This window comes from Epinephelus moara, chromosome 13, assembly GCF_006386435.1.
Source record: "Epinephelus moara isolate mb chromosome 13, YSFRI_EMoa_1.0, whole genome shotgun sequence".
NCBI lineage: Eukaryota > Metazoa > Chordata > Actinopteri > Perciformes > Serranidae > Epinephelus > Epinephelus moara.
In genome coordinates this window covers 1,395,746-1,411,543 of record NC_065518.1, presented here as the reverse complement: position 1 = coordinate 1,411,543, position 15,798 = coordinate 1,395,746, and the positions used below count along the sequence as shown (strand labels likewise).

Here is a 15,798-nt window from a genome sequence, read left to right as displayed (position 1 = left end):
CTGTGGACAATAAACCAGGTGCAGACTTCCATCTGTGTCACCGCTGATGAGGAAATACAGCGAGTGCTGGACGGAGCAGTGAGTGACAACAACCCCGCCCACATTTAAGAGGACTGTCTGAACAGACCGAGGGTCTAGGTACCATGTCTGAAGGGTCACTGTTGGTTCCAAAGGTGCTGGACTGAAAGGGTTTGGTGGAGACGGGGCTGTAGTTTTGCAGCACTGTTTACCTTTGAGGACATCAGCAGCATCAGTCTGTTTCTAACTACACTTATTCTGACCTGTAAAAAACATCCTTGCCTGGTTGGATTTTCTTTCATCTCCCAGTCCCCTCTCCCAGTCAGTCAAAAAGTTAACTTAGGACACTGGGTGAAGCCCATTAATCCATTCTCTATACCTGCTTATTCAAGGTCCCGGGGGCGCTGAAACCTATCCCAGCATGCATTGTGCCAAGGCTAAAGAGAAGCTCCACACTTCCCCAGGCTGACGCAGAACTAAAATTAAAACATTTTCTCATCTCTGGACAATTCACAGTCTCCACTTCACCTGAGAGCTACGTGTCTTTTTAACTGTGAAAGGAAAGCACAAGGAGGAGGTGAGAATACACCAGCTGCTGACAGAAAGGACCGAGGTCACGCTTTACACCTGCACAACACGTCTATTCAGCAGATAAAAAGACACTTTAAGAGAGTTTAAGTGGATCACTCTCTCTTTCCCTTCTGAGTGCAGCTGGTATGAAAACCAAGTGAAGGCTGCAGACGCTCAACAATCACACTCTCTTCTCTAAACCAAAGATGGTGGACAGAACAGACATATCTCCTTCCTGTTTCAGACCAGAGCTGTAACTAAAATTGCTTTATCTATGAAAGACTCTAGAAGTCTGTGTCTGAGAGATCGTGTCTTTGTGGTCGCTGCTCCAAAGCTTTGGAATAGTCCTCCCCTCTTAATCAAATGCTCCCCTTTTAAGACAAATATTAAAACGTGTATGTTTTCAAAGGCCTTAGGTTGTTTGTAGTCGCTTTAATATTTTATCATCTTTATAAACATTTGTAATTGTTCTTACTGGTTTTATTCTGTTTTATATTTGTGTACATTTTATATTGCTACATATTGTGTGTCACTGTGTGCAATATAAATGAACTTGATTTGATTTAATCTGTAAAATACTGAGAAACCTACAAAATGTTGTTTTTGTCTTGTAAATGACTCATAATAATAAATCAAATATCAAAGTAGTTGCAGATTCATTTTCCATGAGTCGATCGACCATCTGTTGCAGCTCTATTTTGTAAAACACAAGAAAAAAGGGAACATTTTATTATATATTCAAACATCTTACTAATGAAGATTAATATAATGATAAAATAAAGAAGGCACGTTCATGCAACAATCTGGGCTTCACACTGATTAAAACTTAAATGACTGAATTAACCAATTAATCAGTCAACACGAAGTTAAATCAGCAACAATTTTAATCATTTCTCTTACATTTTGTGTGCATGTGGGAACAAGTTAAAAATCTTGTGGGCACAAAACAATTATACTGTGGGAAGACGTTAATTATCTTGTACACATCAGATAAATAACCTGTTCCAACAAGATAATAACTCAACTTTAGAGCCTCCGTACTAATTATGTGTTAATGAGTTTGGGACAAAACAAACACCAATTTGAAGATGTCACTCTATCAGTGGTAACAAAGTACTGTACTTTAATATTAAGGTACTTGTTCTTGAGTATTTCCATTTTCTGCTGCTTTACACTTAAGAGGGAAATATTGTACTTTTTACTCTGTTACATTCATCTGATCATTTTCTTTTCTTTGGTACTTTCAACTATAATCAATGTATAAATGTATTATCTGAGGTTAACATGGGACTTCAAAGCTACCAAGCAGTACAGAGATTAATTTAACTTAGCTCCTCATTTACCAACTGTAACATTAAAGTGATAAACACATTAATGCATCAGGTATAATCCAGTTATATAATGTACATCTTTATAAAGTGGGTCATACTGTGTTATGATTTCTCTCACTACTTAAGTAAACCTCTCAAAGCAGGGCCTTTATGTATTTACACCATAACATTACTACTTTACTTCAGTAAAACATCTGAGTACTTCTTCCACCACTGCCTAAAATATTTCTGGAATCTGGTGGGTTGTTATTACATTCAGAGGGAGGATATATTGTGTAATTGTAATTACTGTGTTTTGCACTTGTTGAGTTCCTAACGCTAACTCTTGTTATTTTATTATTTATTATTACACCATTGTGTTTTACTCAATATCTCAGTCTGAGGCAAAACAAATATTTCAAATGTAGGTCTGTTTCTACACTGTGGTTTATACTTATTTTATTTATCACTATTTTATCACTCTAGTGCGCATGCGCCCGATTTAAGAAGTTACTGAAGTAGAAGATCTGAGGATTCATGTTGTCACTGTATTTAACACTGAAAAATGACCTTATGATGAGAAGCATGGTGAGTGAAGTCACAGCTCTGCTACTGATGATAGACACATCCATCCTCAACAGATTTAATGAGTAAACAACGGTTAATCTGTGACCAACAACAATAAACCCTCACACACACACCACAGCTGCAGACAGCTGCACAAGTGACGTCACATTAGCTTAGCATAAACACGTTAGCTAGCAACACTACCATCAAACAAACAGAGCTAAACTCACCGTTAGCTTGTTAGCTTGTTAGCTTCCTCATCCTGTCACACGTTTGTTGAGTTAGAAACATGTCGCTCCGCTTGTCCTGTCTGTCTTCTGTCTGTCCTCTGCCTGTCTTCTGTCTTTCTTCTGTCTGTCTCCACTTTTGAGTTAAAAACTGTCTTTTTAACCGCCATGTTTTCCTCCCAAACTCTGTCACCTGAGCGCACCACCTGCTGCAGTGATCATCACTGTGGGAGCGCTCGGTTTGTGTCACTGAACGGCCGCGACGGGCGGTGATTCACATTTATAAAAATCATTTTTAGTGTTTGTGTTCTCCTTCAGCTTGTAAATGAAAACATGAACATTAATTACTCAGAGTATTAGTTTAATCTAAATAATACAGTTTCTGTGTTTAACAATATGATGAAACATTTGTACAAATTTCTTTGTTTTCCTTTTTTCAGCAGTGTGTTTTTTATTTAATAAAGTCAAGTAGGTGACACTGACTGTTCAGATAAATGTCTCGTGCATGTCATGTCCTTTTTTGTGTGTTTTTACAGTTATAAGACGTCCACATGCTTTTTGATACGTCTACACTGACGCTATAAATAAAAAAAGTCAGAAATAATGTAACATTACATAACAACACATTTTCACTCCATCTTCGTCACATATTGACGCTCCACATCCACATACATGTGCAAGGTACCCTGGGTGTGTTGGACGCTGTGTCAACTTCAGCCTGTTACATGCACTGTCTTCTTTCAAAATAAAACTCTGTTGTCACAGGAAATGTTCAGTTTGCATACAGTGTCTTTCAAAATAAAAGCACTCCGTCATTACAACACTGCAACTTGACTTTTTCTTCCTTCAGCAACAAACACATAGTTGGGTTTATGCTGTGATCCATTTACGCTGCTACGAGCGGTGAGACTCAAGATGGTGTCGTAAAATGTCGTAACTTCCTGTTTAAATTGGCGATATGCGTCCCCGTTTGCGTTTGTACCATTTACAACCTAAACGTAAACAAAGATGGATGCCTCCAAGGATGCAGTCGTCGCTATTGCAGTAGCGGAGCCTTTATTAATAGCATCACTGCTAGCTACTTTCACCAACACCAACCGATAAACAACACATACACGACATTCCACGACCAACAACATATCATAAAGCATTCCCATAATGCACTGTAATGTGAACGAGTCATTAAAATGAAGACTACAAATAATAGTAAAGAGCAGAGCCACTTGTGGTAAATACAGGGCACAGCCATCTTTGCTTTCGCCAGTCTTTCGAAACTTGTGGTCCTCTGAGTTCGTACGAGACCGCTACTGGTAGAACCTCCTCAAAGAGGCGTGTCATGACTTGTTGCTGCGTAATTTTGCGCAGTTTTCCTACCGTCTTACTAGCGGTAAGATCTATATGGAACGCACCATTAGGCAACAAAAACACGTGGTCGGGTTGGTGTAGGAAAAAAGAACAGGATTTGGCTTTAGCATTTTACAGGACGCGACCACTGCTCTCTCAGGCGAAAGTGATTGTTGGACCCATCCGGACTTTTACCACTTTAACTTTCCCTCTTGTTTGCTGCGTTTCCTCCTGATGCCGCCGGGCACCGTTAAACTATAACGACAACCGGCTGTGTATCACGTCAATGTTAAAGGACGCCTTTTTACATTGGTTCCTGTCGCTGCAAGTCACTGCCCACGTGCCGGATTTCAACGATTTCAGAGAAGACTGGACTCAACATCACATAACATCTGTAACACTGGGTGGAACATTAACTGTGAATGAACTGGGTTTATTACTTATATATTTAACTGGGTGGAAAACAGACTGGGGACAGTTGTATATGAGTTGTAAATAAATTTGGGATTTGTTGAAATAATAGACGAGTTAAAAGAAGAAATGTAAGAAAGGGTTAGGGACATATAAGTTTTACTTCTGCCTGCTCCTCTCCGGACACTGGGAGCTTTGTCTTTTTATTCATTCATTCATTTACAATATAGTTATGTTCAGGGACCAGTAGAGTAACATTTTGGCTTTCAATTGTATTTTCAGAAAATTTTATCTTCCTATGTTATGGCTTAAAGTTTATTTCAAAGCTTCATTTATACTGGAAATGAACACTAAACCTTTTTATTTTATCTATTCATTTCTTGCCTGAAGACAGTCAGACTCAAACACTGATGCTCAGTGTGCAGTAGCTGAGTGTAATTATAGAATGAGAACTCCCTTTTATGTCATTAATCCCCTAAAATTCACAGATAAATAAACCAGTGCTGCAGAAATATGCTGCTCACAAAAAGTAAAGGGAACACTTAACGGTCACTTTGTAACAGGAAGTCAGTTAAACTTCAGTGATATCAATCTGTCCATTCAGGAAGCACAAGTGATTGTGAATCAGTTTCAGCTGCTTTGGGTCAAATCAAAGTGACAACAGGAACAATGGAGAGACAAACAGGAAATGGTTTTACATGTGGTGTCCACAGACAGTTGCTCTCTCCTTCTCCTTCCTCACTGATCGTCTTCTCATCAGGGTCGACTCTGAGTAAGTCAACAAGATAAATGTGACACTTTCTAATGTCACAATGGAGGGACAACTACGCAGGTTGATTTTAGCGCTGCTCATCGTGGACTATATTGCTGTCATTGTTCATTTTAGTCAAACCATACAGTTTGAAAACGAGGCGCGGCTCCAACTAGAAAACAATGTTTTGATGCATTGGATGTGCTGAATGTGCATATTAAGGCAGTACAGGAGGAGGTGCACATTAATAATCCTCCAGGACTGTAACATGCTCATGTTTAACCCAAACAATGTGTCATGTGACTGCAGTTGCTTCACATCCAGGTCGGAACACCTTCTCACCACAAACCAACCGCACCAGAGTTCCTTTGGAACCGGACTGAGACCACCTCTTCAAGAAGGTCTCGGTCTGGTTGTTTTGGTGTGTTCACACCTGCACAAAGGAACCGCACTGAGGGGGCAAATGAACTGGAGTTTGACTGAACTGAACCAAACAGAGCAGGTGTGAACGCAGCCTTAGTTACATTAAACACTGACTTTAGGTTCAGGTGAGATCTGTTGTTTAAAAGGTGTGTGATGACTTGAATAAAGAAAGTGACCAAATGACCCAGACGTCTTTAAATTCTAAATATTTGAATCGTCCTGTTAAAAACTGGCAGAAACAATAATATGTCTGTCTCTCTTTTTAATTTGATGTGTTGAACGTATCCCAGCATGAACAGAACAGAGTAGGCAGGGTCATCCTGTCAGCGATCATACATCCTAACTGTGCTGCACATTATCGAGCTCTCTTTGAAGCCGTCCTGACCCATATCTCCTCTGTCAGTCTTCTTTTCACCCCTTAATTTACCTGGCCATCCAGGCCCAAAAAATTTGTTACCATAGCAACCCCTCCACAGAGAGGGGGCTGCGGTGGAGAGGAAGGGTTACCCGAGCACACTGGTATTTAACTACACACACACACACACACACACACACGTACACACAGAGTAGGTCAGTGGAGACATGAGCTCTGTAGCTCCAGTGCAGAGCTCACAGCCCTGCAGCAGAGGATCTGTGATGTGTGCAGACTGCCAGGACTCCACAATAACCTCCAGGCTGCCTTTTATGTCGCTCCACCAATCGCTGCACCGGGATTCACTCCAGGTTTTTTTTTTTTCAGTCTAGTTTTGGGCTGATAATGGTTTTATAATCATGTGCTTTAAATCAGGCAGAGCAGCACTTCCTTCTCTCAGTGCTCACAGTCCGGTTCCACCAAAGTGTTCAATCATTTATTTCCACCCACTGGTGAAATGGATCTCAAGTGATGCACAGTCTCAGGGTGCTGGTACCTTACTGGAGTATTTATATGTTATTTATGCTGATTAATACTTTTACGTTACAACATGTCAGAGCTAAATATTTTATATGACCTCATATTGCTAAACTACATTTATCTGACAGCAGTGCTACTACAGCATGGACACACTCAGATAGACTGTGTTCTCTTAGCTGATAATAAGTCATCATATCTGTTGATCATATTTTGTGTTAATAATCTGAATCTGTAAAGCTGTCGACTAAATGTAGTGCTGTAAAAAGTAAAATATATCCAGGGTTCCTATTCCTTTATAACTCTCCTGAACAAATGGGCTTCACAAGACAAAATTAGTAAAAAGAGAAAATTTAAAAAAAGAAAATTAGAAAAAAAAAGGAAAGAAATAAAGTTAAAAATAAACAAACAAGGAAATGACCTGGAAAATGTGCTTAAAAAATTTAATAATTCTGTACCATAATATATATATGTAACAACACCAATAATAATAAATTGTAATAATAAATAATAATAAATTGCTCTGAGCAAAGTGCTGCGGTTATTTTCAAAAACATGGGAAAAATTGCAAAAAAAAAAATTTGATTTAGAAAAATATTTTTTAAAAATAAGGGGAAAAGCTGGGTAAAATTTGTATTTATTATCTTTTTTATTATTGTTGGTGTTGTTACATATATGGAGTCATGGTACAGAATTATAAGTTTTTTTAAGCACATTTTCTTGTTTATTTTTAACTTTATTTATTTCCTATTATTTTTTTTCTAATTTTCTTTTTTTTAATTTTCTCTTTTTACTAATTTTGTCGTGTTGCTTGTTGCCTTCTTCCCATGTTTGTGAAAGAACTCATTCCCATTTGCTCAGGAGTCAAACAGTTATAAAGGTGCATAACCCTGGATATATTTTACTTTTTGCTTAAATACAGGTTTAAATACATGTGAAAGGCGCCTGAAGACAGCAGAGGAAAAGTGATGTCGCTCCAGGTTTCAAGCGGTTAAACATTAAATTCAAGGACGTTCCAGACCCTGTTCTTTCACATTCAAGGACCAACACAGCACAGTTTGAGACAAGAATCAAGATTAAGTAGTTACAATACTAAGAATTTATATAATGAGAATTAGCAGGTCACAGAAAAACATTTAAAAGAGTCTAATTACTCAAGTTAAAAAAAAAAAAAAATCAAAAGAACCTCAATTTTTATTTTTCCGAGCACTTTTAATTTCTAACTTCTATTTATGTCAGTTTTCGAAAACCTTTAAGACCTCAACGTTCTTCCCCTCAACTCTGCAAACTTCTTTTTAAAAGACATTTCTGGTGTTTTTGCCTTTATGTGACAGGACAGATACGATGTGAAACGGGGGATGATGGGCTGCCTGCTCTACAGCTGAGCCAGTGGGCCGGGGCCCTGACTTTGCAAACTTTAAATGATTCCAAGGACCTGTGGGAACCCAGTACGTCCCTGTGATATTTAGTGGAACAGAAAATCAGAAAATGGAAAAACTCCAGTCAAGTACCTCAGAATGGTTCTTCAGTACAGTACTTGAGTAAATGTACTCAGTTACATTCCACCACTGCAGATCCTTTATTTAAGCAAAAGTAGCAACACAACAATTTCAAAGTACTCCATTACAAGGTGAAGTCCTGCCTCAGTAAAAGTATTCATACATGACTTTATGAGTTGATACTGATGCGTCAGTGTTTGCATGTTGCAGCTGCTCGAGGTGGAGCTTCTGTCAGCTGCTTTATATACAGTTTAGTTCCCAACGTGGGGGCCGGGCCCCTCTGAAGGGTCATCAGATAAATCTGAGGGGTTGTGAGATGATTAATGGGAGAGAGAAGAAGAAGATACTACCAGAGCCTACCAGGCAGAGGCCCCGGGGACCCTGGCCTTCACCTTCAATACGTCAAATGTCAAATTAACATGAACCGACCAGGAGGGGACTCGAAGTTAAAACAACGAGACACAAAACAACCAGGGGTCACATTTATAAAACAATGTGCAGGATACAGACTAAAAATGTACGTAGGGACAAAAGACAAAAAATATTAGACAGTTTCTACTGTCAGGCTCCACCTTAGGGTCTGTGTCGCCAATTTCCTGTCTCCAAAATGTTCTTGTTGTCTTGCTCCTCTGTAAGAGAGGGGGTGGGGCCCTTTGCATATCTGTGCCCAGGTGCTGATTGTCTTATAATGCGCCCATGATATTACCGCACTATTTAGTATGTCAGGAAATGATTTTGTATGTCCCACTGTCATATGCAGTTTGTCATAACTACCAGGATGTTCTACTGCATTGAGTCACACACTGCACTCTCCAGTTATTCTGCAGGGGAGAAGATGCGTCACATCAACCGAGCCGTGAACAGAAGACAGCTCACTGACAGACGCCTCAAAAAATGATCATAAAGATAATCAGTAACAGCTGGGTGACCTCTGGCTCACTGCTGGTAGAGTGTGTGGCCCTTACAGTCTTCTGCAGTGGCCTGTTTGACTCTGAGCCGTGTCGTCACCTCCTTCTCTCTCACACACTTCCTGTCTGTCTGCAGAGCTGTCCCATCAATAAAAAGACAAATCCCCCCCAAATAAATCTTTAAAAAGAAAATACAAAAAAAAAAAAAAAAATGTTAATGCAGAAGCTGACAGGAAGTAAACAAGGACCAAAGCTGTTGCCCTAGCAACAGAATAGCAATGAAACGGTCCATTGAAACTACATACATTGTAAAGTAACAACAGGAGAGCTCTCGGGGTTGACCTCTGACCTCTGTCTCTCACAGGCTCAGCACATGGCATTTTGTTTCGTCTCCAAGGTCATGTTAAGTGATAACGTTAAGATCTGCTGCGTTCCAAATCGCATGCTTCTTATTTTTAATAATAAAAATATTTAAGGAAATTTATGTTGTGAAAAAATGGTCTTTTTCTCTAAAACATGTCACGAAAAAAATGTGAAAAATATTGGAAACCTTATTTGACTTTGAAGTGAAATTTCATATTTGTATTTATTGTGTTAGGTGAGTTATGTCTTATTCCTCTCAGTGTGAAGACGTACAGAATAGACTGCAGCTCATGAATGAGTGGAGGATTTCTCCTTCCTTTAAACACCCCTCGCTGTCCAGAATCAAAGTGAAGCATCGCAAGGACGATCATGGACATAAAGGACCCCGTTATCTGTGACACTACAATGTGACCTCGATTCATTTCTTTTTCTATTTGACAATATGTTAAACATTTCACCTTCACCTGTGATGTCACTGCCTGTTGTCCTTGGTTTTGTCTGCTTTTTTCTTTTCATAAAGAATAATAAAGTAGAAAAAAAATAACTGCTACAGAGACATGAGCAAGAGGGTCAAAGTTCAAGGCAAGTTGTGCGTCCCAACCGTGCGCAGTCTCTATGCAACAGTACGAACTCTGTAAGTTCAGCTGCAAAACACACTGAAAGGAAAAGGACAAAGTGTTCAATCAGGAGCGCAGGGTTCAATCTCTTTAATCATTTCAGCTCAAACAACTGTTCAAATAAAACCACGTGAGACGTTCAGAGGGCTCGTCTTGGTTTATAGTTAACTTCTTAGACAACATTTGAAATTTAAGAACAAATGTTTAATATGAAATTATTTATTCAACATATAAAAACAGGTCTGAAAAGGACAAAACATTCAAGGTGTTTAAAACGAACAAACCCTGTTTGATTGTTTCTAAAAAAGTGTGAAAACAGTCAACTTTGGACTGAATGAATAAAGACAATATTTGTTTATATGCTGACATATTAAGAAATGGATCTTCATGATAAAAAAGAAAACAGTAAGTGCAAATATTCAAAAAGTAAAAGGAAACATGTTTAAACAGCCGGCGACGTCACAAAGGTCAGAAATGATTTGTTTAGCAGGCGTTTCATTTCCAAACAATCCCCAAGAAATTACCTAAAAATAACTTTGGTGTAAACTTAAGCAAAAGAGGAACAAATATGTTTTATTATTCATTTATAATTGGAGACTTTAAATGTTTGTTTAAAGATTCCAGCTGACGAGAAATGACTCTATTTGCCTTTGAGATCACCAGGAAACTTCCAGGGAAATTATTAGGAATCATTTGGGAAATTTTGGGCCTGTAAAATAAAGTGTTGCTAAAAAGTCTTAAGATCTACTTACTTGCTATAAAGTGTTGCTAAAAAGTCTTAAGATCTACTTACTTGCTTGCTTTTTCCAGAGCTTTCGCCACATCTTACTGTCTTCCTCGGTTAAAAACAACAACGTTTAATTCTTACTGTCTTCCTCGGTTAAAAACAACAACGTTTAATGCATCCTCATGAAAGTCCATCATGTTATATATGTGGCTGATTAAGCATCAGAAGAAAACGCAGCTTCCCTTCACCATCATGTGCAAATACAGCGCTGAAAGTTGGTGATAGTCCTTAAAGTTTGTTCTAATCAAACATATGAGGCACAAATATTAAAGTTAATGTACAAAACATCACATGGTCAGAGGGAGTGAGAGTTTAAATGCTACATGATCGCATCCTGGGGCTTTTTCACGATTATAATATCACCATATCAAAACACATTCGTGTTTGTTTCTTACATTAAACAGCTGAAAAAATAAAAGCCCTCTAAAGTCCTGTTTTCCCAGCTTTGACTCAGAGCGCCCTCTGCTGGCTACAGTCGCTCACTTCAACAGTGAGATCTGATGAAGCCACAATCAAACACTTCTTCCTCCTCCTGCCCTCATCACACCACCCGTCCTCCACCGCTCATCACGGCTGCACAGATCGGAATCAAAGTGCAATAACAGTCTGTCCAACGTGGATAATTAAGCCATCGCCACGGGGACGGCAGCTCGTTAATTAAAAATAAAAACCAACCACTGTCTGGGGCTGCACGTGTAGTCGGAATAATTAAAAATACTACAGAGAGGAGGGGCGGACAATATTCTTCAACTCTTCCCAGGAGTGCACGTCTTACAGGCCTGATGATGTTATCACGCTCTGCACCGCTCTGCACCGCTCTGCACCGCTCTGCCACAGCATCCACATGTCTAACTGAACAGATAGAAAACAATCTGACGACTCACACTTTACACTTGAGTCAAAGGTGTGTGATTCAGGGCCGACGGGGGCAAAGGTCACAGCTGAGCGGGACTCATAGCGCTACACAGACGCAGGGGTGTTTGAGGCACACGGGGAGGATGCCCTTGTTGATCTGGTGGAACTCCACCAGCTGCAGCAGGTCTATGAAGAGAGTCAGGCCGTCGTCCATGGTGTAGTACTTCCTGCCTCCCTCCTCACACTGCAGACACACAGATAATCAGTCATGGTCAGCACACACACTGAAGACGTGTGTGTGTGTGTGTGTGTGTGTGTGTGTGTGTGTGTGTGTGTGTGTGTGTGAACAGGAGCTGTTTGAGCCAACAAAAGGAACTCACAGGGATCACCAGGTAATGTTTGGTCTTCAGCTTGTAGCACAGCGAGAGGACGAAGCACTGGGCGTGCTGCTGGCTCTCACGGATCAGGAACATCCTGCACACGAACATGAAGAGAGACGATTCCTTAAAGGAGCAGTACGTGACATTCAGAGTGTTCATGTAGCAGCAAACCACTCTTCACTGTGTGCTGAGACGTTGTGGAGATGATCTGCAAATCCTTTTTGACCCACACTCACCAGCCACTTTATTAGGTACACCTGTTCGACTGCTTGTTAGCGCAGGAATATTTCATGTCTGCACTTAACTTCACTTCTGCAGGTGAGTGCTGAACAGACATCTACATCAGTGAAGGCATCTCTGCTGGGCTGCAGCCTCCAGCTCAGGCACAGAACAGTGAGCTAACGCTGTCCATGAAATGAGCCGCGAGCACTGTTCAACCTTTACTCACTGACTCCTGGTAAAACTTGCTGTCTTCATACGTAATCTTGTCACATCAGCTAGCCAGTCAAAATGTTACATAAGGGAAGTGAGGGGGCACGAACTTTACTCTCTATACACTCTACGCTCCTGCCCTTATTTCTGCACCTCCCAAAAATGATTCACTTTTTTCATGTTTTTAATCTGTGATATTTTTACTGTTTCAAATCACATTTTCCTCTAAGTGCACCAAAGCACATCTAAATAAACTCCAGACGACCCAAAACAAGTAAATCAGTGTTAAAGTTTCCTCTCTGTACCAAACTCCACTCAGCACATTTTCTATTATTTAATTGGCTTCCAGTTGACAAAGAGTCGTACGAGTCAAGCTGGGACATAAAATGGTTCATAATGAGGTTCCCAGATATCTGTCCAGCTTCTTAAATCACTTCACAGACAATCGGAAATATTCAACAAGGCAGATTTGTTGCTTTTTTAGATTCAACAGTTCAGAGGGGGAAATTTCTTTTCATACACAGCTGCAATTAGAAAGAATAAACCTCCAGTTACTCTGAGACTCGTCAGAGAGGAAGTTTAAGGAGCTTTGAAGACACAGAGAGCAGATGGTCTCTGAGGACAGAGACTGAACAAATTAACAGCGGCGTCCTTTATGTTACAGAGGCATCAGTATTACAGTGAGATGGTTTCACGACCAGTTAAAAACTCTGTGTCGTTGTTTTAAACAATGAACTCAACTTGTGTTTTTGGACCCATTCAATGATCTGAAAGGTTCCTGGACTCACCCGTCCACCAGGCCCTGCTTCTCGATCAGTCTCTGTGTTTCCTTTCTGGACACACCGCCATGAAACCACGGCTGGGACTTGTGGATGGCTACAAACAAACAAACAAACAAACAAACAGAGAGAGAGACAGTGAGCATGAGGAGTGTGAGCAGGCACACAGTGTGCTTTGGATCAGGACCCTATCTCCTCTCATGTGGACTCACAGGACGGTCTGGCTCCAGAGTTCAGGCTGGGCAGACTGCACCTCAGGGCTTCTCTCCGCTGCACCAGAGAGGACGAGAACAACAACAGGAGAGGGTCAAAATATCAGACTCTAATACGTGGAGGCTTTTTACAGCATCACTACTGTCTCTCTGTACAGAAACACTCTGGGTTATTAAAACATGCATCCTATTTCTGCATGTTTGACTATCATTTGTATCTCTATCAATTATCAAAAAATATCCAACGGCAGTAAATCATCAGACAGATATACATACTTTTTTTTACATCAACAAATATTTTTAAAAAGGAACTTGTACATTATCACTATTATTGTAGATATTAAAGTGAGTGTGACAGATCTGTGCGGAGACATTTTACAGTTGAAAGATAAAAAACAAACATTAACAATACAAAATATGTTCAAGTTGAGAATAAAAAGAAGATTTTAATACATAAAATTGAAGCTTTTAAATCCCTTAAAAACTGAACTGATGCTGGTTCATATCATCTGTCTGCACACGTTAGTTACAGACTCACGACTTCTCTGCTTCAGATTCTGGCTGTAATTTGATTAATTTACATGAATCAAGGTTTTTGAAAATATGAACTCAACAACAAAAAATAATGTTGCACATTTCAGATCTGTTGTTAGCATCGTTAGCTTGTTTACTATATTACTATAGGTTGAACAGCCAAATCTGATTCGACTGACATCATTCAGAGTCGGGTACAGTCCTAACGCTGCGTTCTACAGACGAGGTATTTCTTTTCCTTTCATGTCCGATATTGGATTCAATATTTCAACTGTTCTTACTCGAGTGATCGTGTTTGTTTTTTCAGAACATGATGTAATGTCTGAGTCTATTTCCTGTACAGATGTTTGTATCTGTGAGCTGAGCTGGGTCCTGGGAAATGTTGTGTGTTGTTTGGCTGTGGAAAATCAATAAACATATCTAGAAGATAGATAAATAAGTAAATAAATAAATGTGCAGACTGAAGACAACAAGACGCCATAAAGACAGCAACATGAACATTTCCATGACAGTCGAGACCTCACTGAGTACGTCTGCTCTTGCTCAGGATTTTCAAAACAGTTTTCAAATTCCATGACTTTTCCAGGTTTTTCCAGGACCGTATGAATCCTTTAATGAGCATGAATTATTCCTTTAAGTGAATCTTGTCTAAACAGAGGTCTGCTCGTGCATCACTGCCTCATCCACTCTTTTTGCTTTCAGACTTTTCTCCAGCGAGCTCTGCAGCCATGCCTCCTCCTCCTCCTCCTCCTCCTCCTCCTCCTCCTCCTCCCCAGCCATCCCCCATCCTCACCCTCCAGGCCTGCCCCTCCTCCCTCTCTGCGCACTGGGCCTCCGTTGGGTTCTGGATGACCCGTCCGCCGGCCTTCCCCGAGAAGTCCATGGCCACCAGGCTCGCCTCCGACTGCTCACACAGAGAAACAAACAGCAGAATGTGAGACGACACGACTCTGCATCACATCATGTGACCAGTCTGACGATGACCTCACTTTGCTCTCTGTGAGTTTGGATCCTTCCAGGCTTCGAGGGGCCGACTTGGACAACTGGTAGTTGCACTGAAGCTGCTTCCCGTACTGACAACACACACACACATGAACACACAGTAAGAGGAGATGATAAAGAAGATATCCTTTAACTTTCAGCTTTGTGTGCAACACACTGACTTATAAATATCACTGTAGTGAGCAGAATGATCTAACAGTGTGACAGGACTGTGTTAATGTAGGATTGAAATGGAAACCTTGAACAGTCTGAAGGCCGACGTCCAACACGTTCGTATCTGTTCGTTCTCAGCACACAGGATCTTCAGGTCCTGAACACGGACGGGGTTTTTGGAGGGCTGTGCAATCACACACACACAAAACAAGGTGACAGGGTTACTATAGGTCATCTAGAGATGTAGTTTCAATGGTTAAGGATGAGTGGAATGATGGATGCAAAAATACAAAATTCTCTAACTAACATTTTTGGGTGATAAGGTGGAATATTTTCTATTTTTTCTTTTAAGACAATTATTGTTTTCTATCTTTTTTATTTATTTGTTGTTCTTTCTGTCCAGATACCTGCTGAACACAGGAGCTGCTGCTCTACTGCTGCCTCCATCACTTAGTTCAGGGGTCGACAACCTTTACTACCAGAAAAAGCCATTTTGGTCCACAAAAATGTATTAAATCTCTCTGGAGCCACAAAATATAATTGAGCCTTATATTAAAAGTAACACAGCCTTATTAAAGGGATAGTGCACCCAAAAATGAAAATGCAGCCATTATCTACTCACCCATATGCCGAGGGAGGCTCAGGTGAAGTTTTAGAGTCCTCACATCACTTGCAGAGATCCAAGGGGAGAGGAGGTAGCAACACAACTCCACCTAATGGAGGCTGACGGCGCCCCAGATTCAAACGTCCAAAAACACATAATTGAA

General features: G+C 40.3%; 2 protein-coding genes across 2 annotated transcripts in view; both read right to left on the bottom strand.

Moving 5' to 3' along the window:
* Nucleotides 1-2,847, bottom strand: part of srcin1b (SRC kinase signaling inhibitor 1b) — a 183,511-nt gene extending 180,664 nt beyond the window's left edge. Inside the window, exon 1 of the mRNA XM_050059518.1 lies at nt 2,696-2,847. The gene's annotated coding sequence lies outside the window, so the exon portion shown is untranslated. The remainder of the gene's footprint in view (nt 1-2,695) is intronic.
* An 8,647-nt stretch (nt 2,848-11,494) lies between these two features.
* The window catches only part of grb7 (growth factor receptor bound protein 7), a 25,874-nt gene continuing 21,570 nt past the window's right edge, over nt 11,495-15,798 (bottom strand). Inside the window, exons 10-16 of the mRNA XM_050059404.1 lie at nt 15,117-15,215; nt 14,866-14,949; nt 14,670-14,780; nt 13,343-13,400; nt 13,140-13,227; nt 11,920-12,013; nt 11,495-11,783 (exon numbers count right to left, since the gene is read on the bottom strand). Of these exons, the coding sequence (XP_049915361.1) occupies nt 11,637-11,783; nt 11,920-12,013; nt 13,140-13,227; nt 13,343-13,400; nt 14,670-14,780; nt 14,866-14,949; nt 15,117-15,215 (681 nt within the window). The 3' untranslated portion in view covers nt 11,495-11,636. The remainder of the gene's footprint in view (nt 11,784-11,919; nt 12,014-13,139; nt 13,228-13,342; nt 13,401-14,669; nt 14,781-14,865; nt 14,950-15,116; nt 15,216-15,798) is intronic.